The sequence below is a fragment of the Podarcis muralis genome, chromosome W (genome assembly GCF_964188315.1).
Source record: "Podarcis muralis chromosome W, rPodMur119.hap1.1, whole genome shotgun sequence".
NCBI lineage: Eukaryota > Metazoa > Chordata > Lepidosauria > Squamata > Lacertidae > Podarcis > Podarcis muralis.
The window spans coordinates 23604978-23628117 of NC_135674.1; the positions used below are offsets into that span (position 1 = coordinate 23604978).

Here is a 23140-nt window from a genome sequence, read left to right on the forward strand (position 1 = left end):
AAGTAGGGTCCCCTCCTGAGGCCATTCCTTCCGGCCTAACTTGCTCTAATTCTTCCTCTTGTGTCACAGAGACAATAGGAACAGATGATCTGCGCAGCTGTGAGATTATAGTAGTTTGTTGTGTTTTGGGTTTAGCTGATCTTGTTCTCCCAGTCCCACTCATCCCACTTCTGTCTATGCGTCAAGGTCAGTCTCACACTTTGCAATTCCCATGGGAATCCACAAGTCCACAAGTGAGAAAACAACCCCCAGTAGTTGCAAGTTTGCAAAGTTCCTCTAGAGGGAGATTAAGTATATCTTAAGGGGGGGAAAGTTGTTGTTGACACAAGTTTCCCAAGTTACTCCAAGTCCCTTAAAAGTTGGTAACAATATCAAACAGCAACAAAGTCCCAAAAGTCCTCCAAATCTTTTAACCTTTGCAGAGTTAATCCTGAAGTACTTACAATGTCTCTAGAAAGTGCCAGTTTCAATGTAGCAGTTCACTGTAGCAGTCCAATGTAACAGTCCAATGTAACAAGTCCAACAGTCTGACAGTTCTAATAATCTGGCAGCCCGACTGCCAGGGTTTCTTAGTAATTTTATACATCCACAAAAGAGGAGGTAAAGAGATATCCACAAATAAGAAAGTAAAATCCAACAAATAACGAGGTGAGATTCAAGTTTTCTCCCTGCACGTCGATTCAATTGATGCTCGGGTTGGTTCCTTTTAAAGTCCCGGTTTCAAAGGCATTAGAAAGTTTAAGTCGTTGCTTTGGATCTTTAAACAGTACCGGGAGACGGACTTCCTGGTTGCGTCTCCCGCTTCAGTGCCCAATTTTTAATAAATTTAGTCCCCAATTCAGCAAGCTTCACCTACTCACGGGAAGTTGTTTTTTAGCCGAATAGTCCCAGGAAAAGGGTCAGCGCTCACCGACAGCAGCTTTGCGGCTTCACTCCACAGAAAGAGCGATCGACTCACAGCACCGCGCCAGCCCTTTCACGCTCCGGAGCCCCTTACGGGGTTCCTTCAACGTTTCAAGGGGCGCTAAAGGTGCCCGCCGAGTCCCACGGCCACAGGCTATCGCTGCCTGTGGTTTTCCAACAAGGGTCTCCGCTTCGCCGTAGCGGACGACCCGTTTCTGCGGAGCTTCCCCTTCAGAAGAAGAAGAGGACCGCCATTGCCGTTCGCGCCGCCCCCGGAAGCTCCGGGATGCTTCAATCTCCAGGTATCGAATAAATTAAGATTATCAGTCAACTGGAAGAACGATAATGGTGCCCATGTTCAAACAAACCCACTTGAGGGTTTTTGTTTTTTTTTTAAAAAAGAGGACTATGAAGATTTGTCTACATTGGGAAAGGGAGCTAAATGTGTATATATGAAGGAAGCCTTCAACAGGTCAAACTGCTGAGCTGTTAACCAAGAGACGGCAGGTGGGGGTGGATCTAGTGCATGATGAGTCTACGGCTGGCTGTCTGATCATCTGTGGCAGCTATAAAAATGACAGCAAGCAAACAAACAGAAGAAAAAAGTGTAATGGAAAAAGGAAAGAGGAAAGAGGACAGAAGGGAAGGGGTAGAAGCAACCAATATTATATAAATGTATGTGTGGATTGTTTTTAAAAAAACAACTCACTCAATGCTCTCTGGAGTTCCGGTGAGCATGCAGGGTCTCTCCACCAACCCACCACAGTCTACAAAAGACAAAGCAATAAATAAATAAAAGATCAACACATACTGAGCGTCCCATAATTCTCAACCGCCTAGCAGCTTCCAGCTGGTTGGTTACTGGTGATACTGGTGATGGAGCGTCTCCACCCCCATCGTTCAGCCCGGACACTGAGATCCAGCGCCGAGGGCCTTCTGGCGGTTCCCTCATTGCGAGAAATAAGGTTACAGGGAACCAGACAGAGGGCCTTCTCAGTAGTGGCACCCACCCTGTGGAACACCCTCCCTTCAGATGTGAAGGAAATAAGTAGCTATCCTATCTTTAAAAGACATCTGAAGGCAGCTCTGTTCGGGGAAGTTTTTAATATTTAATGCTGTATTTAATATTTAATGCTTGATTGGGAGCCGCCCAGAGTGGCTGGGGAAACTCAGCCAGATGGGCGGGGTATAAATAAATTATTATTATTATTATTATTATTATTATTATTATTATTATTATTATTATTATTATTATTATTATATTATACTGCAATGCACTCTATGTGTGGCTGCCCTTGGGCATGGGTTTAGAAGCTACAGCTGGTACAGAATGGGGCAGCCAGACTGCTGATAGGGAAATCTGGCTGGCAGCATGTGATACCCTTGTACGAAACCAGGTTTAAAGTCCTTGCATTAATTTGCGAAGCCCTGAAAAACTCAGGCCCTGAGTACCTCAGGAACCACCTGGAGTGTTGCAGCTGCAGGAGTGTTGTTGGTTATTCCCCAGATTGGTGAGGCAGAAAACAACAGAAAACCGAGCTTTTAGTATCATTGGCTCAGTTTCGTGGAATGCTTTGCCAATAGAGATTCATGGGCCAGGAGTCAGCTTCTGAAGGAGCAGAAGGCAAAGTGACTCCACCTGCTGCTGATCAGTCTTCTTGCTCCTAATGAGAACCACCTGGCTCCAACTTTCTTAAGCAGGGTTTCCAGCCTCAGTCAGTTGCTGGAAACAACATTCGTCGTTCCTGATCAGATCTTGCTGCTTCTTGTGACCTTGGACTCTTGCCTTTCTTGACTCCTGGAACCTTCTGACTATGTGAACTGAGATGCTCCTGATCTTAGGACTGGACTAGACTGGACCTTGTATATGTACTCTGCCTCTAGGCAAGTACCTCACTGAGACTTGGCTGGCTGGTTGGTTGGCTGACTTCTCCCTCCACTGAGCTCTGCCGTGGCTTGGCAGCATGAGACTGCGACATAAATGCCTGCTGAAAACTTTTCTGTCAGGTTTATGCAAGCAATTAAGAAATACCTCTTTCCGCAAGTTACCCTATTTCTGATTTTAACACTTTTATATGGCTTTTATTGTCTAGTTTTATGTTCAATTGGTGTAAACCTTGGATATTTTTAATGAATAACAATATAATTTTTTTTAAGCATGCACATGGACATACACCATGCCTGGATCTAGAACCAAGACTACCTGTAAAACAGAGAATGGCTTTTGGAGGCAGAGAATTTTGAATTCTATCTCCTGCATAAATTAGCCATAGCGAACTAATTCCACACATATTTCCTTAAGCTTGCAAGTTTCAGTCTTGGTATTGTTTTGGGGAAAGGAGTGATGCCAGCCTCATCCTGAAGCTATTCTGAACAGCAACTCCCCCCCCCCCCAAAAAAAAAAAATGTCTGGCACTGAACAAGTTGGGACCAAAGTTGCTGGATCCACTGTTAGCCCTACTCAAGAGCAGACATATTGAAAATGACTTGACCTAAAACAGTCATGTTCTATTTTCTATGGGTCTATTCTGAGTAGGGATAACACTGGATACAACACTGTATCCCCAAAATTGTTCAGGGCTTGATCTATCAGCATAAGTCTTTTAAAGTGGGCTTATGCTGCCCCCTTTCTTGGGCAGAAAAAGGGTTCTGATTTTGGGACAGGAACGTGGGGCATGTTTTTTGTAAGGACTTATCCCTCTTGTTAAAGGAGAGGGACAAATAAGGGTATAGAGATGGGCCCAAGCAAGAAGCCTTGTGGAGGAACACTTTGGGACTCTAAGAGGATGTTTTACAGAACATTTCTCTCAGCTTTTAAGTTGGTCTGATGGTTTTATATTAGTATACCACTCAAAGACTAGCAGCTGTGTTATTTTGATGATGCCTTGGTTCTTCTAGAAAGTGGAGAGTGAGGCAGAAATAGTCTTACCTGGTGCAATCTGAATTTTGCAGCCTGACTCTGCCTGAATCCGGGAAATCTGCTCACCGCCCCGGCCTATAACTAAAACAAAAATTTCAATTGATCAGAATTTAACTGTTGCTCACAGACTAGAAGTTTTGTTTTTTTATCAAGAGTAAGACCCAAGCAAATACCTGGACTGAAGTTTTGCACACATCTGTGTCGGGAGCAACTGAAAACTTAAGTGTCTTGAAGAACAGGAGGTGGAGATGCCAGCACTCCCAAATCTTTAGTTTAAGTTCTTCACTGTCCCCCACCTGCTTTGGTTATTAAGCGTAACTGAGTTGACACACCTTCAGTCCTAAAAGTTGAGGAAGAGGGGTCAACAAAGAGCTGACCACTTCCATCCAGCACTGCTAATTCTCATATTCTGCTGGAAGGTTATCCTGCTTGTGGGCTTCCTATTGCAGCACCTGGTTGACTACTGTGAGAACAGGATACTGGACTAGGTGATTATTATTATTATTTATACCCCGCGCATCTGGCTGGGTTTCTCCAGTCACTCTGGGATGCTCCCAACCTGAATATTAAAAACACAATACAGCATTAATCATTAAAAACTTTCCTAAACAGGGATGCCTTCAGATGTCTTTTAAAAGTAAGATGGTTGCGTATTTCCTTGACATCTGATGGAAGGGTGTTCCACAGGGTGGGCGCCACTACTGAGAAGGCCCTCTGCCTGGTTCCCTGTAACCTCACTTCTCGCAATGAGGGAACAGGCAGAAGGCCCACGGCGCTGGATCTCAGTGTCCGGGCTGAATGATGGGGGTGGAGAGACTCCTTCAGGTATACTGGACCAAGGCCGTTTAGGGCTTTAAAGGTCAGCACCAACACTTTGAATTGTGCTTGGAAACGTACTGGGAGCCAATGCAGGTCTCTCAGGACCAGTGCTATATGGTCCCAGTGGCTATTCCCAGTCACCAGCCTAGCTGCCGCATTCTGGATTAACTGCTGTTTCCCAGTCATCTTCAAAGGTAGCCCCACATAGAGCACATTGCAGTAGTCCAAGCAGGAGATAACTAGAGCATGCACCACTCTGGAGACACAGTCCATGGGCAAGTAGGGTCTCAGCCTGCGTATTAGATGGAGTTGGTAGACAGTTGCCCTGGACACAGAATTGACCTGCGCCTCCATGTACAGCTGTGAATCCAAAGTGACTCCCAGGCTGTGGTCCTTCAGGGGCACAGTTATCCTGTTCAGGACCTGGGAGTCCTCCACACCAGCCTGCCCCCTGTCCCCCAAGAACAGTACTCCTGTCTTGTCGGGATTCAACCTCAATCTGTTAGCTGCTATCCATCCTCCAACCGCCTCCAGGCACTCACACAGGGCCTTCACTGCCCTCACTGGTTCTGATTTGAAAGAGGTAGAGCTGGGTATCATCCGCATACTGATGAACACCCAGCCCAAACCCCCTGATGATCTCTCCCAATGGCTTCATGTTAAAAAGCATAGGGGAGAGGACGGAACCCTGAGTTACCCCACAAGTGAGAGCCCAGGGGTCTGAACACTCATCCCCCAACACCACTTTTTGGCCCAGGAGAAAGGAGCAGAACCACTGTATAAGTGCCCCCAACTCCCAGCCCCCCCCCCCCACAACGGTCCAAAATGATGTTATGGTCAATGGTATCAAAGGCCACTGAGATCCAGCAGAACTAGGAAACAACTCTCACCTTTGTCCCTAGCCCGCCGGAGATCATCAACCAGTGCGACCAAGGCGGTTTCTGTCCCATGGTGAGGCCTGAATCCCAATTGGAAGGGATCCAAATGGTCCGCATCCTCCAGGCGTGCTTGGAGTTGTTCAGCAACCACCCACTCAATCATCCAGCAAGCTCTTATGTTCTACTGCCACTGTCAGAGGCAGTGGCTACCAGTTACTGGGACTTGCAAGTAGGGATAGTGCTATTGCACACATGTTCTGCTTGCAGGCTTCTCATAATGTGTGTCTAGTTGGCCACTGTGAGAACTAGATAAGCCTCCCCTTCGGTTCTACTTCCATGGTTGGAAGCAGGATGCCTCTGAATATCAGCTGCTGGGAATCACAAGCAGGGAGAGTATACTAAGCCTGATGGCTTCCCAGAGGCATCGGGTTGGTCAGTGTGAGAACAGAATGCTGGACTAGATGAGCTGCCTTTAGTCAGATCCAGCAGGGCTTCAGTTATGAAGCTGGGGCCCTGAGCAGGCAAAGCACATGCTCCATTATCAAGCTGCGCATTCTCCCTGTGAAATGGCTCTTCAGTGGTATATCCTCTCCCCACGCACATATGCCCCACACAATTTCCCCTTCGCTTATCCCCCACAGCACATTACTAGCAAAGTGTGTCATCAAGATCTTTAACTACAGGCTGCTGTAGCAGTCAGGAAGTAACTAAATCATCCTCAATTTATTTTAAAGTTCATATGACAAGCATTTCCCCTGAAACTGCCATGTTCTCAGAAGGATTAACAGAAATCTGCAATGCTATGCCGAGCACTACCTATCATAATACAAGTTAGTCTTCCGATGGAAGGAGTGTTCATAGAGGCCCCCTATGCAGCCAAGAGAAAAATTGCCTCAAACTAGAATACTTACTGAATCCAACCATTTTGTCTGGCACTTTGAATTCTTCGGTTATTACCCTGAAGAGAAAAGAAAAGGGGAAGACTTAAAATGACAGGGAGAAATTAATGCCTTTTCCAATAGCATCAACAGTCTCAAAACATTTCAGAAATTATGTTTTAGTTCCCAGAAAGTGAAGTAGGAACTGTCATGACTAAAGTTTTTGAGAGCAGAAACAGGAAAGTGCTGGAATATTCTAGCAGGTTCACTTCTGAAGCAAATATTGTTTTGACTACATAAAGGTCACGCTGAGCCAGGATAAATTCCTATGCTCAGCGAGCTGCTCGCTCCCTCTTTCTTTCACTTGTACAGTGCTTGTAATGAAGTTTGTTGCCTCAGTAAAGTTTTTGCCTTTACTGTGAATCTTTTGACTCTGCGTCATTCTTTGATTCTTCTTTATTGCAAGACACCACTGTCCGTCAGTAACTAGTTAAAACATTCTGGAAAACTGGGCAATGAAGAATGGAGTTTTCAGCTGGTGGCCTCCATCAGCTTCCTAAGAGGATATATGGAGGAGTGACCCCAAACCAGCTAGCCTGTGTCCTGAGCACTGTGCAGAAGGCCCTGTCTGCTCTTGCCCCATCCCTAAACGTGAAGCACATTACAGACACGGGATAGGGCTTTTCAATTTGGTGGGTCACCAACTCTAAAAATGTCCTGGTACCAATGCTGCTGAGTTTACAGTATCAGCTGAAAAGACACTTTGTTGTCCAGTTTCTTGCAGGGATTTGATTTGTATCTGTGAATGCCAGATAGTAAAGGATACACAATGTTACATGAAATTCCAATGTCAAAATATTTTAATACGTTCTCAGGGCTAATCACCACCCTTAGTGTTGGGGTCATGTGTATGCACTGCAGAAGCTGTCATGCAGTTAAGCTCACTGCAGAAAAAGGCCATTTAGCAGAGTTGTCTTTACTAGGCCACCACCAACATACACTACTACACACACACATTTTTTTTTAAACAGATGTACAAGTAGTCTTCTCTCACTAAGCCCAGAGGGGGTTCTTTGCTTCAAAGTTCTTGCTGTGTTACACAGACAAGTCCCTAGTTTACAGTAGTTGCTTGCAAAGATTGGGTTCTAAAGTCTGGCAATTTTCCAACTTCTTCCTCAGATGATCTCATCAAAAAGGCTTTACTCAAATCCACAGGTCGAATAGATATGCTGTAACCTGAGCCCTTTATACACAGAGTTACAGTGGTGCCTTGCAAGACGAAATTAATTCGTTCCGCGAGTTTTGTCGTCTTGCGATTTTTTTTGTCTTGCGAAGCACGGTGTCGGAAAAGTTTTGGAAAAGCTTCAAAAATCACCAAAGTCTTCAAAAACCTCAAAAAAGGCTACCACACCACATGCTATGAGTTGCTCCTCGAAGTCAAGTCGCAACTGTATTAACGGTGTTAAGAAAAAGGAAACAAACTTGCAAGACGTTTCCGTCTTGCGAAGCAAGCCCATAGGGAAAATCGTATTGCAAAGCAGCTCAAAAAACAAAAAACCCTTTCGTCTTGCGAGTTTTCCGTCTTGCGAGGCATTCGTCTTGCGAGGTACCACTGTACTTCCCAAATCTGCCCAGTAACACAGATAAGAGTCATAAGATGTATGCAGGTGCATTGTGGGGAATGAGTAATCCCTGCTGATTTAAGGATAATTAAAATATTCATTAACATAGTGGCATTGACAAAATGAAACATATGCTGACTAGCAGGGCTAAACCTGTTATGTTCAATCCAGTTAAGTTTGATAAAAGCTTCCCAACTCAGAAATGCCTATGAGTCTAGCCTTGTGACCTGAAACATGTGTGTATGTATGTGTTTTATGTTATTAACTTTGCTTGTTAAAATCTGTTTGCTTATTTGTTTTTAGGCTATAACCTGTATTAGGTTGACCAATAAACTTTGATTCAGCTTGGCTGGCTGCCAATTAAGTAACTGGTTTACAAAAAAGAATAAAACAATAAAATATCAGCAAAAACTGCAAAAAAGTTATTTAAAACATTCAAAGAATAATTTAAATGGGCAATATGTTAAAAACCAGATTAAAATGCATGTCAACATTCTACATGTCTGGATATGCTTGCCTAAACAAAAATGTTTTCAGCAGGTGCTTAAAAGAATATAGCAAAGGTGCCTCCCTGATGTCAATAGGCAGGGAGTTCTAAATTGTAGGTGTTGCCACATTAAAAGATTGATTTCTTACAGATGCAAAACAAGGAACATGTGGCACCTGTAATATTGGCAGTTCCTGAATTCTAACGGTTTGAATTCTCATTGCAGCTTCAGGGAGACCTTGCAATCAGGAGCAATGATTGCTGGAGTAGACTGACGAGAGTGAGCTTGTGTCTTTTAGAGCCTGATCATTCTGCGGAAACACAGGATTTGAGGGGGAAGAGTTACAGTTGAGAGGAAGCCAGGCTGAGGGAGGAGCTAGAAGCCAGCAGCAGTCAAACTTAACTCAGTGCACACAGGTGTTTGCAAGAGCGTTTAGCAGGGGACTTTAAAGGGGAGGCCCAGAACTCTGTCCCTTGGTGTGCATAGGACCAAGAGACACGGAGGGTGAGGGAACTGCTGCAGTGACCTGCAACATCTGTGCTATGTTTATCTTACTGCCAGGGAACAAGCAACAGTACACTTGTAGCAAGTGCAAGCTGGTTGTCTTGCTGGAAGAGAAGCTCCAGCAACTTGAGGCCCGTCTAGCCTCACCTCAAGCAACAGGACAACATGCAGAGTTGCTTGATAGAGCTGAATCGACTGTGATGAAGCAGCAAGACAGATGGGGTGCCCCTAGGGAGGTGAAAGATTGCCCATTGCAAGAGATGAACCCCTGGAGGAATGTGATGCACAAAAGTAGGACATTCATGAGCCATGCTTTGTCATTGGAGTTGCAAAATCGCTTCCATGCTCTGACCATTGACACCAATTCTGTGCCAGAGAAGCTACGACAGCAGTTGCCGTGAGCAAGTCGCACACAGTAGCAAAAATGTCTGCGGTTGAATACTTGATAGTCTATCTTTCAATAAACACTACATACAAATACATAATTATGTTGCTTTGTTCTTCCCACCACCTTGCTGCTCTGTTCTGTTCACTGCTGACTGCAAGCTCCTGCAATCACATCCTTGCAAAACGGCTGTATCCTAAAAGCCTGAAAGTCTCCTGTTGGAGTGCAAAGGCAACCGCCTGCTCCAAACTGAGTAAATTGTACTTACTGTAAACCAGCTCCAGTGACCTTGAGCCTTGGACATAAAAGCAGATGCATTGGTCCTGAGCCAAGTACTCCAATTAACTGTTGCTGAATGTGCAAATTACTGACACCAAGGTGGCTGTGAAAGGTACAGTGCACAGAATGATTCCTACTTCCTGGGCTGCCCAGGAAGACTCCCTGAGTGAGTGCTTGAGGGCCCTGCTCCTTCCTGCCACTTACCATCTGGCCTGGGGCGGGGCCTGGGGCCTCATAAGGACTGCGTGCAGCTTGCGGCCTGCTGCCCAGGAAGACTCCCTGAGTGAGTGCTTGAGGGCCCTGCTCCTTCCTGCCACTTACCATCTGGCCTGGGGCGGGGCCTGGGGCCTCATAAGGACTGCGTGCGGCTTGCGGCCTGCTGCCCAGGAAGACTCCCTGAGTGAGTGCTTGAGGGCCCTGCTCCTTCCTGCCACTTACCATCTGGCCTGGGGCGGGGCCTGGGGCCTCATAAGGACTGCGTGCGGCTTGCGGCCTGCTGCCCAGGAAGACTCCCTGAGTGAGTGCTTGAGGGCCCTGCTCCTTCCTGCCACTTACCATCTGGCCTGGGGCGGGGCCTGAAGCCTCATAAGGACTGTGTGCTGCTTGCGGCCTGCTGCCCAGGAAGACTCCCTGAGTGAGTGCTTGAGGGCCCTGCTCCTTCCTGCCACTTACCATCTGGCCTGGGGCGGGGCCTGGGGCCTCATAAGGACTGCGTGCGGCTTGCGGCCTGCTGCCCAGGAAGACTCCCTGAGTGAGTGCTTGAGGGCCCTGCTCCTTCCTGCCACTTACCATCTGGCCTGGGGCGGGGCCTGGGGCCTCATAAGGACTGCGTGCTGCTTGCGGCCTGCTGCCCAGGAAGACTCCCTGAGTGAGTGCTTGAGGGCCCTGCTCTTGCCACTTACCATCTGGCCTGGGGCGGGGCCTGGGGCCTCATAAGGACTGTGTGCGGCTTGCGGCCTGCTGCCCAGGAAGACTCCCTGAGTGAGTGCTTGAGGGCCCTGCTCTTGCCACTTACCATCTGGCCCAGGGCGGGGCCTGACAGGCCTCACCAGGACAGTTGTTACTGCCGGAGAGGCACAGAGTGTTTTTAAAATGTGTTTTTTTTTTTTTTTAATTCTTTGGATTTTTTGTATGTGCGGGGTGGGGGTGGGATGGATGTTGGTTGGGCTTGGGGAATTATTTTTTTTTTTTTGATGTTTTTGTAATTTTTACATTTTTCGTTTGTATTGTTTTATTGGTTTTGGTCGTTTGTTTAAGGTGTTATTTTGTTTTTAGGGGGAGGGTTCAGGGCTGCCGGGGAGTGGGCCCCAGCCCATAAAATGGCTGGGGCATGTTCCACAGGGCAGGATGCACTGGGACAACCGATCTCAGTGATCACGGGTAGGAGGAGGAGTTACGCTAAGACCAGTCCCTATCATTACAGAGGAGGCAGGTTTAGTCGTTGTCTGAGGACTATCCCTGCCTCCGGGTCTGGTCCTGACCGGATGGATACTAGAATCAGCAAGGGATACCCACATGACCTGAAGGTGCTGGTGTGCAATGCCAGGTCAATGATTCATAAGACCACTGCCATCCATGACTTGATCATGGATGGAGGATTTGACCTGGCATGTATAACAGAGACCTGGTTGGATGAAGCAGATGGGCCTGTCCTTGCCGCTGCTTGTCCACCAGGTTTCTCTTACGCACAGCAACCCAGGTCATGTGGGCGGGGAGGGGGGGTTGCAGTGATTTTTAGGAAGTCATTAGTTTGCACCAGGCGTCCTGTTGGGAAGACCCAGTTTTCTGAGTGCATGTTCTGGAAGTTGGGCAATAGGGGCAGTACAGGATTCCTTTTGGTGTACCGACCTCCCCGCTGCACCAAGGATTCCCTGCCCGAGCTGCTTCAGGTCGTGGCGGATGTTCTCCTGGAGACACCTAGCTTGGTCGTCCTAGGGGATTTTAATATCCATGCCGACACGACCTTACAAGGGGCCGCTCGGGACTTCGTGGAAAGCATGGCCTCCATGGGGCTGTCCCTGAATAAGTCTGGCCCAACCCATAGCCCAGGACATGCCTTGGACCTGGTGTTTACCTCTATGGATGTTGGTGATCTGACACTAAGTAAAAGTGAAACGAAAGAAGTGCCATGGTCAGATCACTTGCTGGTGCAACTGGACTTCTCTGCGACCCATCCCCTCTGCAGGGAGGTGGGACCAATTCGGATGGTCCGCCCCCGCCACTTAATGGATCCAAATGGTTTCCAGAGAGTGGTAGGGGATGCTTTATCCCATGTTGATGGCCTTTCAGCTGATTCCCTGGTGGCCCGCTGGAATGTGGAGTTAACCAGGGCTATTGACTGTTTGGCTCCGAAGCGCCCTCTCCGATTGCATGGAGCCCGGACAGCCCCGTGGTTTTCCACGGATCTGAGGGCAATGAAACAATCGTTGAGACGGCTAGAGCGCCGGTGGCGGAGAACTCATTCCGAATCTGACCGGACACAGGTTAGAGCTCAACGTCGAGCCTACCAAGTGGCGATAGCGACGGCGAAGAAGAATTTCTTCACCGCCTCTATTGCATCTGCAGAAAACAGCAGCAGGAGACTTTTTCAGGTGGTTCACAATTTAGCGGAACCACCTGCAACATCGGGGCCCAGTACGGGCCACATGTTCTCCTGCAATGATTTTGCAAAGTTTTTTGCAGATAAAATCGCTCAGATTCGGGAAGAAGTAGACTCCACCGTGGGAGCAGGGCCGGGGCGGGAGAGTGCTAGAGTTCTGTCTAGTCAAGTTGAGTGGGATCAATTCCAATCTGTTACCTCCGAGGATGTGGACAGGCTGCTTGGACGAGTGAAACCAACCACCTGTCTCCTGGATCCTTGCCCATCCTGGCTTATAAAAGCTAGCCGGGAAGGACTGGGCAATGGGCTTCGTGGGGTGGTGAATGCTTCCCTCCGTGAGGGAGCCTTCCCAGACCCGCTGAAAGAGGCGGTTATTAAACCGCTTCTTAAAAAACCATCTTTAGATGCGGCCACGATGGCCAACTATCGCCCAGTCTCAAATCTTCCATTCCTGGGCAAGGTGATTGAGCGAGTGGTTGCCGAACAACTCCAGGCACGCCTGGAAGAAGCGGACCATTTGGATCCCTTCGAGTCGGGATTCAGGCCTCATCATGGGACTGAAACTGCCTTGGTCGCACTGGTTGATGATCTCCGGCGGGCTAGGGACAAAGGTGAGAGCTGTTTCCTAGTTCTGCTGGATCTCTCAGCGGCGTTTGATACCATCGACCATAGCATCCTTCTGGACCGTCTTGAGGGGCTGGGAGCTGGGGGCACTGTTATACAGTGGTTCCGCTCCTTCCTCCTGGGCCGTGTTCAGAAAGTGGTGGTGGGGGATGAGTGTTCAGACCCCTGGGCTCTCACTTGTGGGGTGCCTCAGGGTTCTGTCCTCTCCCCCATGCTTTTCAACATTTACATGCAGCCGCTGGGAGAGATCATCAGGAGGTTTGGGCTGGGTGTTCATCAGTATGCGGATGATACCCAGCTCTACCTCTCTTTTAAATCAGAACCAGTGAAGGCGGTGAAGGTCCTGTGTGAGTGTCTGGAGGCGGTTGGAGGATGGATGGTGGCTAACAGATTGAGGTTGAATCCTGACAAGACAGAAGTACTGTTTTTGGGGGACAGGAGGCGGGCAGGTGTGGAGGATTCCCTGGTCCTGAATGGGGTAACTGTGCCCCTGAAGGACCAGGTGCGCAGCCTGGGAGTCATTTTGGACTCACAGCTGTCCATGGAGGCACAGGTCAAATCCGTGTCCAGGGCAGCTGTTTACCAGCTCCATCTGGTACGTAGGCTGAGACCCTATCTGCCTGCGGACTGTCTCGCCAGAGTGGTACATGCTCTGGTTATCTCCCGCTTGGACTACTGCAATGCACTCTACGTGGGGCTACCTTTGAAGGTGACTCGGAAACTACAACTAATCCAGAATGCGGCAGCTAGACTGGTGACTGGGAGCGGCCGCCGAGACCATATAACACCGGTCTTGAAAGACTTGCATTGGCTCCCAGTACGTTTCCGAGCACAATTCAAAGTGTTGGTGCTGACCTTTAAAGCCCTAAACGGCCTCGGTCCAGTATACCTGAAGGAGCGTCTCCACCCCCATCATTCTGCCCGGACGCTGAGGTCCAGCGCCGAGGGCCTTCTGGCGGTTCCCTCATTGCGAGAAGCAAAGCTACAGGGAACCAGGCAGAGGGCCTTCTCGGTAGTGGCGCCCACCCTGTGGAACGCCCTTCCAGCAGATGTCAAAGTGATAAATAACTACCTGACATTCAAGAGACATCTTAAGGCAGCCCTGTTCAGGGAAGTTTTTAACATGTGATATTTTATTGTATTTTTGGTTTTTATGGAAGCCGCCCAGAGTGGCTGGGGAGGCCCAGCCAGATGGGCGGGGTATAAATAATAAATTATTATTATTATTATTATTACTACTACCCCCAGAGAAGAAAGAGACAGGAGAAGATAGACTTGGAGGAGTCTTTCTCCATTCTTGATCCAACCCCTTTGGATCCAGAGTTCCTGACTGAGGGTGAGTATGCACATAACCCATTTACTACCTTCCATGGAGACGATACTGGAGAAAAGAAACTGCAGTCGAGACATGACAAGGCGAGAGGAAGGAATAGGAAGTATTCAAACCATAAGGTTCCTGCCTTTGTAACTTCTCAAGAATATCAAAATAAGCTCCAATAGACAAGTGGAGAAGACTCAAGAACAGCAGGTGGAAGAACAGCAGGAGGAAGAGATGTGTGGTGGTGATAGGTGACCCCCTACTCACCTATCACCACCAAGGCAGTAGTGTGCCAAAGATTCACGATGTGACAGAGAAGTTGCCAAGTCTTATAAAGCCCACTGACCACTATCCCTTCCTTCTGATTCATGTGGGTACTAATATTACTGCCACACACAGCTTGCAATGCATAACAAGGGACTGTGAGACCCTGAGCAGGGAGCTGAAGAGACTTGGGGCACAGGTAGTCTTTTCATCACTCCTTCTTGTTGAAGGTTGTGGCCCAGGGAGAGGAAAATACGTGAGGTAAACCACTGACTGTGCAGGTGGTGTCATCAGGAAGGATTTGGCTTCTTGGATCATGGTCTCGGCTTCCTTGAAAAAGGACTTCTGGTGAGAGATGGGCTGCAACTCACAGCGGTTGGCAATAATGTGTTTGATAAGAGTATCAAGAACCTGATCAAGAGAGCTTTAAAGTAGATGTTAAGGGGGAGGGAGACAACATTACAAACGACAGAAGAGCACCTGGCACTGAGGATAATAGCTTCACTGATGCACAGGAAACTGAGATGGTGCTCCAGAAACCTGCTAAAGGGCAAGAAACTACAGGAAAGAAGCAGCTGGAGGGAACGAATCCTGGTTTCTGTTGTCTCTACACAGAGTATGGGAAACAAGCAAGACGAACTGGAACTTTTAGTTCAGGATGGCAAATACGACCTGGTTGGCATTACTCAAACCTGGTGGGATGAGACTCATGACTGGAATATAGGAAATGAGGGGTATAACCTGTTCAAAAGGAATACAGTGGTACCTCAGGTTACATACGCTTCAGGTTACAGACTCCACTAACCCAGAAATAGTGCTTCAGGTTAAGAACTTTGCTTCAGGATGAGAACAGAAATCGTGCTCCGGCGGCAGCAGGAGGCCCCATTAGCTAAAGTGGTGCTTCAGGTTAAGAACAGTTTCAGGTTAAGTACGGACCTCCGGAACGAATTAAGTACTTAACCTGAAGTACCACTGTAGACTAAACAGGAAGGGAGATGTAGCAGCATTATATGTAAAGGATGCATACACTTGTGAAGAAATCCATGACCTGGAGCATGGAGAGCAGATTGAGAGTATATGCATAGAAATTGTAGGAGAGAGAAACAACAGTGACCTTACTATGGGGATCTGCTATAGACCACCAAGCCAGACTGAAGACTTGGATGATGCATTCCTAGAGCAGATTACCAAACATTCAAAATGAAGAGATATAGTAATGGGGGGAGGGGCTTCAACTTCCCCAATATCTGTTGGAACTCAAACTCTGCCAAGAATATAAGGTCTGACAAATTCCTCCATTGCCTCACTGGCAATTTCATTTTGCAGAAGGTGCAAGAACCAACAAGGGGATCATCTATTTTGGACCTGATCCTCGCCTATAGGGAAGAACTGGTTGACGAAGTGGAAGTACTTGCAAACTTGGGAGAAAGTGATAATGCTCTCCTGGGTTTCAGGATACAGAGACAAGGGAAAGCTGAGCGTAGTCAGACATGCACTCTGGACTTTAAGAAGGCCAATTTCAAAAAGTTTAAGGAGCTACTGGGTGAGATCCCATGGTCAGGAAAACTCCAAGAGAAGGGAGTCCAAGAAGGATGGGAGCTTCTAAAAGGAGAAACTAAACAATTAAGCCTGACAGACCTCTTGGACTGGGCAATTGCTGAAATTGAACAAGAGGTGCCTGATGGGCTAGAAACAAGGACAGGGGAGCAGGTGGAGGAGGGGGGCAATGGGCATGATGCCGACTCACAGTCTCCCCACAGTCCTAAACAGCAGCCAACTAGCTGTTTTGAAGACCCCCCCCCCAAAGCAGCCAAAAGGCCCAAGGCCGAAAAATTCCAATGGGAGTACAATGGAACCACAGGAAAGAGTTCAGAGATTAAAGCAACCCAATCGTCCCATGCCGTTGCCCAGACAACTCCTCAAAAGCTACCTTCACAGTATGGAGCTGGGAAATTGCTGTTTGTTAGTAGAACAAAGCTTACTTACCAGAAGGTCATTGGCACTGATTCTTTGAAAGTTGGAGAGCATTGAGAACCTTGCGGTTGGTGGTCGGGGGGCGGAGAGCTCAGTGCGGTCCCCTGGGCCCTGGGAGAGGAATGCTGAGTGGGTACCGCCAGGCAGGCTGGAGATCCCTAATCCTTCCAGGGAGAGCCCCCAAGCTGCACAGTCCATATATAATCCCAGGAAGGAGCCCAAGGGTCCCCCCCCCCCATACTAAGAGGTGTTTGCAGCTGGATCAGATAGTTCTGATTATCCAAAACAACTGGGAGAACAAAGGGCGTTGGATCTCCAGACTGAGAGTCTGCCTCTCCTTATCTGAACTTCTGAGATTGGATATAGGCTCTCTGGACTTAAAAACGCTGGAAAAACTGCCGAGCCACCCAAGAGTAACAAAGCTACTTCTCAAATTTCAAAGTCATGCCATCCCCCTGCTTCTCCCCAAAATGGGTGGCTTCCTGAGTCATTTCCACATTACAGTTAAAAGGGTGTTTGCAGACTTGGACGCTGTACCTCTACTTCCAGCTATACAGAGGCCGACAAGTCGGTTATCTCCCAAGCTACCCCCCGACTCAAGCTCTGCCCCACCTTCAAGATGAAGCCAACGTGGAAATTTTCCAGTTCCTCTGATTGACACTAACACAGCTGCAGTTAATACAGGAGGACCTCAAAGAGTGACTTTAAAGACATCTCTGCTCCTTAGGAATGTTGAGCAAAGAGTAACGATAAATACAACCCCAATTAACTCCATACTAGAGGAAATTAAAGAAATAACAAACAGTATTCAAGATTCAATGTGTGACCTCAACAAGCCTAGGACAAACCCCCATGAACCTGCTAACGTGGGCAGCAGGAATACAAACAATGATAGGTCTGGAAAAGAGGAGATATTGGCCTTTCTACAGGAGGAATCCCCCGTAAGAGACTCACCCAACCAAGAAAGGCGTTTGCAGACCAAGGGACTGGATCCAACTATACGCCGAATCAACATGTATGACACTATAGATCCTCACCTCTATCCATAGAACAGACTTTGCCCACAGTTATGGAGGAGGAGCAAGCAAGATAAGAAACTACACAAATGTCTAGGGGACTGTTTGAACTCTTTTTTTGGGGGGGCACATTTTTTTTTATTTGCTTAGTAACATAACATTACTATATATATTCTATAAAACAAAAACTACAAAACAACATTCATTCATACTACAATGTATAACTACGTAACATTAATATATCTGGTTTCTGAAAAAGGGCTTACATAACAAAATCTATTCAAAATACCATCTGGTTTACCTTTTTTTTTTCTTCCCCTCCCTCTCCACTCCAACCCTCCCCCCCCCCCCCCGGTCTTTATCCATGTACACAGTCTGTTCATTCGAGCTTGTATGTTAGGGTTGGCTTCCCCTCTTTCTATCCTGTTCCTGTAAAATGCCCATTTATTTGTGATTCTTTGGCATTTATTTTCCCATCTATCCTCTGCCACTATCTGTGCAAATATTTCTGATTGTACGTATTCAAAAACATAATCGTTCAATTTTTCCATATTCCATTTGGCCTTTTCTTTCCATCCCAGAGCAATAACTGGTATTCCAGCTAAAATCATAATCTTGTACAACTCTTGCTTATTACTTTCTACTTTGTTATTTCCCAGTATTCCCGAAAATAACAAATCCCTATTAACTTCTATGTTTATTTGAAATAATCCAGAAATTACCTTTATAATCTTTTGCCAATATTCCTTAACCAGATTACATTCCCACCACATGTGTGAATATAGTCCTTTTTCCTGACCACAATGCCAGCATTTGGGACTAAACCCTTTCACTATATACGCCATTTGTGCCGGAGTTCTATACCATTTTAATAAAGATTTTCTACTTAATTCTTTATATTTTTCTATTTTAATATTGTTTATATTCTTCATCAGTTCTTGGGCCGTGTTTGGATGGATCATACCTTCCTGCTCCCATTTAATCTGGATTATCTTTATCATTCTTTCTTTGTCGCTTATCATCAGTTTCTATAACATCCCTGCTATCCCTTTCTCAGTCATTTGTCTTTTGTTCAGCACCATTTCTATTTTCATTTCTGTCCTCATCGTTTCCTCTGCTCTTTCCGTTTTTATTAAATCATAAAGTCCTTGCACTTTCAGCCAATATTGTTTTCCTATTTTTTCTAAAAAAACTTTTTTTGTAATTAAATTCCCTTCTTCATCAAACATATCTTTTAATTTATAAAATCCCTGATCTTCTAATTTCTTCCACCAACCAGGTTCCCTTTGACCCTCCTGCATATATTTTAACGGCATCCACCTTGAGTATGTTGGCATCCATTTCGTATTCCAGTTCTTTCAGATTCCTAACGCAGTTTTCCTTGGTCCTATTGTCTTCTTAAAAGCTGTGTTCATATCTCTATTAAATATCCGTTATCTTCCTATTCCTTCATTTATTTCATTCTCCAGCCTTATACATTTAATCCCTTCCTTATATCCAATATCTATTAAATTTTTCAATTGGAACATTTCATAGTAAAATTCTAAGTTCGGTATTCCCCATCCCATCTCTTCTTCGAGGTGAATAGTTTACTATGTCTGGGGTTCTAACTCTTTTCCTTCCAAAAATCCAATTTTTAAATAGCTTATTCCATGTTTTAAACCATATTTTCCTAATGGGTAGTGTAATTACTTGAAATAAATATAATAATTTTGGTACCAAAACTATTATAAACTGCTCTAACCCTACCTAGAATACATAAATTCTTATTTTTCCATGATTTTATATCCTTCTTGATCTTCCTCCACGCTTCTTTGTAATTTACATCTGGAATCCTAGCAATATTTTTAATAATATTTACCCCCAAGTATTTAATTTTTTTCCAATTGATATCCATCTTTGTCATTTTTGCAAATTCCTTCTTCTCCTCTTTATTTACATCCCAAAATAAAATTTCAGATTTCTCCAAATTTACTCCCAATCCCGACTCCTCTTTAAAGTCCTTCAGGATTATCATAAATTCTCTTACACCCTCTAAGGGGTTTGTAAATAATAATAGGATACCATCTGCATACATGTTTAACTTGATTTCTTCCTTTCCTTCCTTATATCCTTTTATCCTTTACTGAGTTTCGTATTCTGTCTGCCAAATACTCCATACCCAATACAAATAGTAGTGGTGGGGGTGGGGCCCGCCAGGGGCGCATTGGAAGATGGCCGACAATACCATCTCTCCGTCTCACACGGGGTAATTAAGAGGCTGATATGGGAGTATGCAACCTCCCTTGTTACCCCAGGGAATGGGGAAACACTGCCTCGCCTGCTGTTGCCATAAATCACCCCCGAGTTCGAAAGAAGGGGGTGAAGGCACTAGGCGCACAGCACCCGTGGGAGACGGCTCTCCCTGACGCTGTCTCTGATCGCGCAAACTGGTTGCAGGAGCTCAAAATAAACAATTAGAGAGAAGCAAATGCACATATTTCAAGTGAAGAACGGGAGTTAAGACTGCTAATTGAAGTGACCTCTGTGAAGTAGAGTGACGGGTTGGATTCAACAGGACAATAAATCAAGAAGAAGATACATCAAAGGGTCGGTATGTCGGAACGGGACTGGAAGGGGGGGGGACTTTTCTTTTCTTTTTTCTCTATGTGATTACCTAACAACCCCTCCCCAAGAAAGAACCATTGCACAATTGACTATAAGCGGGATGATTAAAAAACTGTGTGTAAATGAATTATTAACCAAAGGTTTGGCTTATGGAGACATGGAAAAGAATAAGTGCTTTTGGAATGACGCAGCTATAAAAAGAGAGTCACCATGTGACTACATGGGACTGGCAGAGATGACCGGCAGAATCCGTGACCAGGGGAAAGAGACAGTGGAAGAAGACTGGAAGAAATTCAAAATTTATCTTAAAAATTATTGTAAAATTGAGGTGTACTGAGATGTTAAGGTGTTAAGAAATAGAGAATTGCAGCTGTAAACAATAAGTTAAGGAAATTAGAATGAAAGTGAATTAATTAATCAGTTGGAGGGTTGCTGAAGAAAGGTAAAAACAAGGATGCAGAAAAGGGGAGGTATGGGGAAGTCCGGGAAGTAAGGTGCAGGAAGATAAGATTATGAAAGTATACATGTTTATATGTTTGTATGTTTTGTTTTGTTTGATTGTTTGTCTTTATTATATGCTTGGAAAATTAATAAAAATTATTTAAAAAAAAAAAAAAAAGAGAGAGTCACCATGTTGGCAGGTTTTGTCGAAAGATTGATGATCGAGGAGGAGGAAGCTATGGCTGTTATCATATTGGACTCCTGGTAGAACCTCCTCGGAAGATCAAGAAAGGGAGTGACAGGCCTGTGAAGATTAACGAACGGACGGTAAAATTGTTTTTTCTATGGAAGTGATGAAAGGCGGCAGCCGTCTGAATATGACTCTTGGATGAATGGAAAAACCCACACAGGACTACAAAAACATTTGTCTTCAACTCGCTTGCAGAGACTATCAGAGGCCACAAAGAAAAAAGGAAAAATATATGAAAATAACAAGAAGAGATGTGGAAAACAACAAGAAAGGATTGGACAGAATCGTGAACATCATTTGGACAGAATTGTGGATATTAAAGCAGCAGCAACAAGATGATTGGATCCCTTTCGGAACTTGAAATATGGGTACCCCCAACAAAAAATTAAAATTTGGCTCTGTAATTTGGAATTAATGTGATTTGATTTGATTGGTCTGTTAATAAAAATTATTTTTTTAAAAAACAAAAACAAATAGTAGTGGTGAGAGTGAACATCCTTGTTTAACTCCTACTTGTATATTGAATTGATCTGAAACACCCTCATTCACTCTGACCACAGCCTTCCCTTCTCTAAACAATTCCTGGATTGCTTCCACAAAGTTCTCTCCTAATCCTACGTCCCGCATAATATTCCATAAGAACTTATGTCTAATCGTGTCGAAGGCCTTATACACATCCAATTTTAAGACCACCAATTTTCCTTTTACCCTGCTTGTTAATACGTTTAACACATTTCTTATAGGATGGCTTATGTATCTTCCCTTAACAAATCCATATTGATCTTCCTTAATTATTTTAGGTAGTACCTTTTCCAGTTGCCTTGCCAGGATCTTTGTAAATATCTTATAGTCTTGATTTAATAGGCTAATTGGGCTGTATGACCCCACCTCTGTAGGGTCCTTTTGTGGTTTTTCAATCACTACTATTTCCGCTAGTTTCCAAGTGTCTGGGGCTTTCCCTTCTAAGATATTATTAAATACTTTTTTTCAGTTTTGAGCCCAGGATATCAATTGTTTATTTATAAAAGCACCCTTTATCAGATTGCCCATTAGTATCCGTAAATCATAGATCTCTGCAAACCCTTCTATCATGTCCTGGAATGTAGCCGGACTTTCATGTAAATTAACTGACCCAGATTTTATAAATTTTCTTGATTCTCATAATATAATCCTTTTGCAGGAAACTTGGTCTCTTAAACCTTTAGATATTCCTAATTTTATTACTTATAATTTACCCGCCACTAAAATGTCAAGAAAAGGAAACCCCAAATCCAGTTTGATCTGTGGTATTAAACAGTCTTCTAACCTTAAAATTAATTGCATTAGAAATATTGGGCAGTATGCACAATTGTTATCATTTCCCAATGTTCACAAGGAAATTCCTCTTTTAAATACAGTGGTGCCTCGCAAGACGAAATTAATTCGTTCCGCAAGTTTTTTCTTTTTGCGAGTTTTTCGTCTTGCGAAGCACGGTTTCCCATAGGAATGCATTGAAAATCAATTAATGCGTTCCTATGGAAACCGCCTTCAGACCAGGTCCGGGGACAGTCTGTCCCCCGACCTCTTCTGAAGGCTGGGGGGGGGGACAAGGGCTTTTCTTCCCACCCCCAGCATTTTAAAAAACCCTGGGACAGCGGAGGACTTCTCCACTGTCCGGGGCGATCTTAAAATGCTGGCGGGCGGCATTTTAAAATCTCCCCGGGACAGCGGAGGACTTCTCCGCTGTCCGGGGCGACTTAAAAGCCCCTGGGAAGGCAGGCAGGGGGGACAAAGACTTTTGCCCCCCCGCCAGCCTTCAGAAGAGGTCCTGGACCTCTTCTGAAGGCGGGCGGGGGGCAAAAGTCTTTGCTCCCCCCGTCTGCCTTCAAAAGCCGTCCGGGACAGCGGAGAAACGCACTGCGTTTCTCCGCTCTCCCGGGAAGGCAGGCAGAGGGGAGCAAAGACTTTTGCCCCCCGCCGGCCTTCAGAAGAGGTCAGTAAATTTCCAAATATCCCCCTGATTGTAATGGGGGACACTAATGCGAGAATTGGATCACATCTTCAGGGAAGTTTTTAATATGTAACGCTGTACTGTTTTTAACACTTGATTGGCAGCCGCCCAGAGTGGCTGGGGAAACTCAGCCAGATGGGCGGGGTATTAATAATAATAATAATAATAATAATAATAATAATAATCAGATAATACAGCTATCTATAAACACTATGTCTCAACTCTAGCTGAAGATGCTCCACTTCCTTTGAGAATAGGGAGAATTTCAAAGGACATTACTGTTAATAAAGCAGGAGGAAAACTCTTACAATTGGTTTTAGAATTTAATCTTTCATTTTTGAACGGCTCAAATGGCCTGATACTCCAGGAGATTTTACCTTC

At 45.5% G+C, this 23140-nt stretch overlaps 1 protein-coding gene across 21 annotated transcripts in view; it reads right to left on the minus strand.

The window, feature by feature from the left end:
• LOC144326360 (far upstream element-binding protein 3-like) overlaps positions 1 to 23140 on the minus strand; it is a 359673-nt gene that overhangs the window by 202969 nt on the left and 133564 nt on the right. For 18 of the 21 annotated variants that reach the window (XM_077922908.1, XM_077922914.1, XM_077922904.1 and 15 more), the window contains exons 4-6: positions 6432 to 6478; positions 3833 to 3904; positions 1613 to 1670 (exon numbers count right to left, since the gene is read on the minus strand). In XM_077922908.1, the coding sequence (XP_077779034.1) occupies positions 1613 to 1670; positions 3833 to 3904; positions 6432 to 6478 (177 nt within the window). Of the gene's footprint in view, positions 1 to 1612; positions 1671 to 3832; positions 3905 to 6431; positions 6479 to 8683; positions 8794 to 23140 lie in introns of those variants that run through there. The other 3 variants (XM_077922899.1, XM_077922898.1, XM_077922911.1) reach the window with 2 other exon arrangements.